This window comes from Leptonychotes weddellii, unplaced genomic scaffold, assembly GCF_054177405.1.
Source record: "Leptonychotes weddellii isolate Sample4059 unplaced genomic scaffold, ASM5417740v2 HiC_scaffold_27357, whole genome shotgun sequence".
In the NCBI taxonomy this organism is placed as follows: Eukaryota; Metazoa; Chordata; class Mammalia; order Carnivora; family Phocidae; genus Leptonychotes; species Leptonychotes weddellii.
Window position 1 is genome coordinate 608 of NW_027866978.1, and position 1,227 is coordinate 1,834.

Below are 1,227 nucleotides of genomic sequence, written 5' to 3' on the forward strand. Positions count from 1 at the left end.
ACGCAGAGCTCATTGTGACTTCTGGCCCACGTGAACTCATCTGAGGACCACTAGGGAGGCAGCAAGGCTCTGGTCCCAGGGATCTTATTTTCTTTCCTATTCGGTGGAGCACACAGTCCATCTCCCCTGAGGGTGCTGAGGGCTGCCAGAAGAGGTCTCCCTTAGGAGAAAGGACTTTATAGACCATCACTCTCTGCGGTGCTGACGTGGTGACGCTCCAGTCCATCACCTTCCCGGGTTTATTTTTCAGAGAAAGGTGACTTCCTGGCCTTGGACCTTGGGGGTACCAATTTCCGGGTCCTGCTGGTGCGAGTGAGGAATGGAAAGCGGCGTGGAGTAGAGATGCACAACAAGATCTACTCTATCCCGCAGGAGGTCATGCACGGCACGGGGGACGAGGTAAGGCAGGGTGGCGCCTCTGGGAGGGGACCCCAGTAGATACCCGAGTCTCGCCCGGGAGGACAGTGCTTTCTCTGCTCAGCCAAGGTCCCAGGGAAGGCCAGGTGGGCTGGGGCCCTGGCCTGGTCTTCCCCCAGGTTTGTGCCTGAGTGTGCATTTCTCCCGAGTGCAGCCCCCGAGCTTGTGGCCAGATCCTGCTGGGGGGGCTCCCTGCCCTGGGCCGGGGCCCCTTCCTCAGAGCCTAACTTCTCCCTGCAGCTCTTTGACCACATCGTCCAGTGCATCGCCGACTTCCTTGAGTACATGGGCATGAAGGGCGTGTCCCTGCCTCTGGGTTTCACCTTCTCCTTCCCCTGCCAGCAGAACAGCCTGGATGAGGTAACAGACTCCCTGGGGGGCCTTGCCTCTGGGCTTTATTGACCCTACCCCAGCCAGGGTTTGGAGCAAGGGAGAAAGTTGAGTTGAGAGAAGGAAAAGGGCATGAGTAAGCAGTCGTGACAAGGGGCCTGTTGATGGGCGTGATTCAGTTGGAGCTGGTAGAGGTTAAGAAGGTCACAATCTTTGGGAAGACGATGATGACGCTTATCAAAATACTAACAGTGAACATTTTTTTTTTAAAGATTTCTTTCTTTTTTTTTTTTTTTAAAGATTTTATTTATTTATTTGAGAGAGAGAGAATGAGAGAGAGCACATGAGAGGGGGGAGGGTCAGAGGGAGAAGCAGACTCCCTGCCGAGCAGGGAGCCCGATGCGGGACTCGATCCAGGGACTCCAGGATCATGACCTGAGCTGAAGGCAGTCGCTTAACCAACTGAGCCACCCAGGCGCC

The 1,227-nt window shown here is 55.5% G+C and overlaps 1 protein-coding gene across 1 annotated transcript; it reads left to right on the forward strand.

Annotated features, from left to right (window-relative positions):
- Window positions 1-221: 221 nt before the first annotated feature.
- On the forward strand, window positions 222-1,018 carry LOC145718993 (hexokinase-2-like; the record flags this gene model as incomplete). The annotated part of the gene is made up of 2 exons (XM_081810508.1): window positions 222-399; window positions 658-1,018. Coding segments are annotated over 2 exons (340 nt in total), but the record flags the coding sequence as incomplete, so codon positions are not given.
- Between the last annotated feature and the right edge of the window lie 209 nt (window positions 1,019-1,227).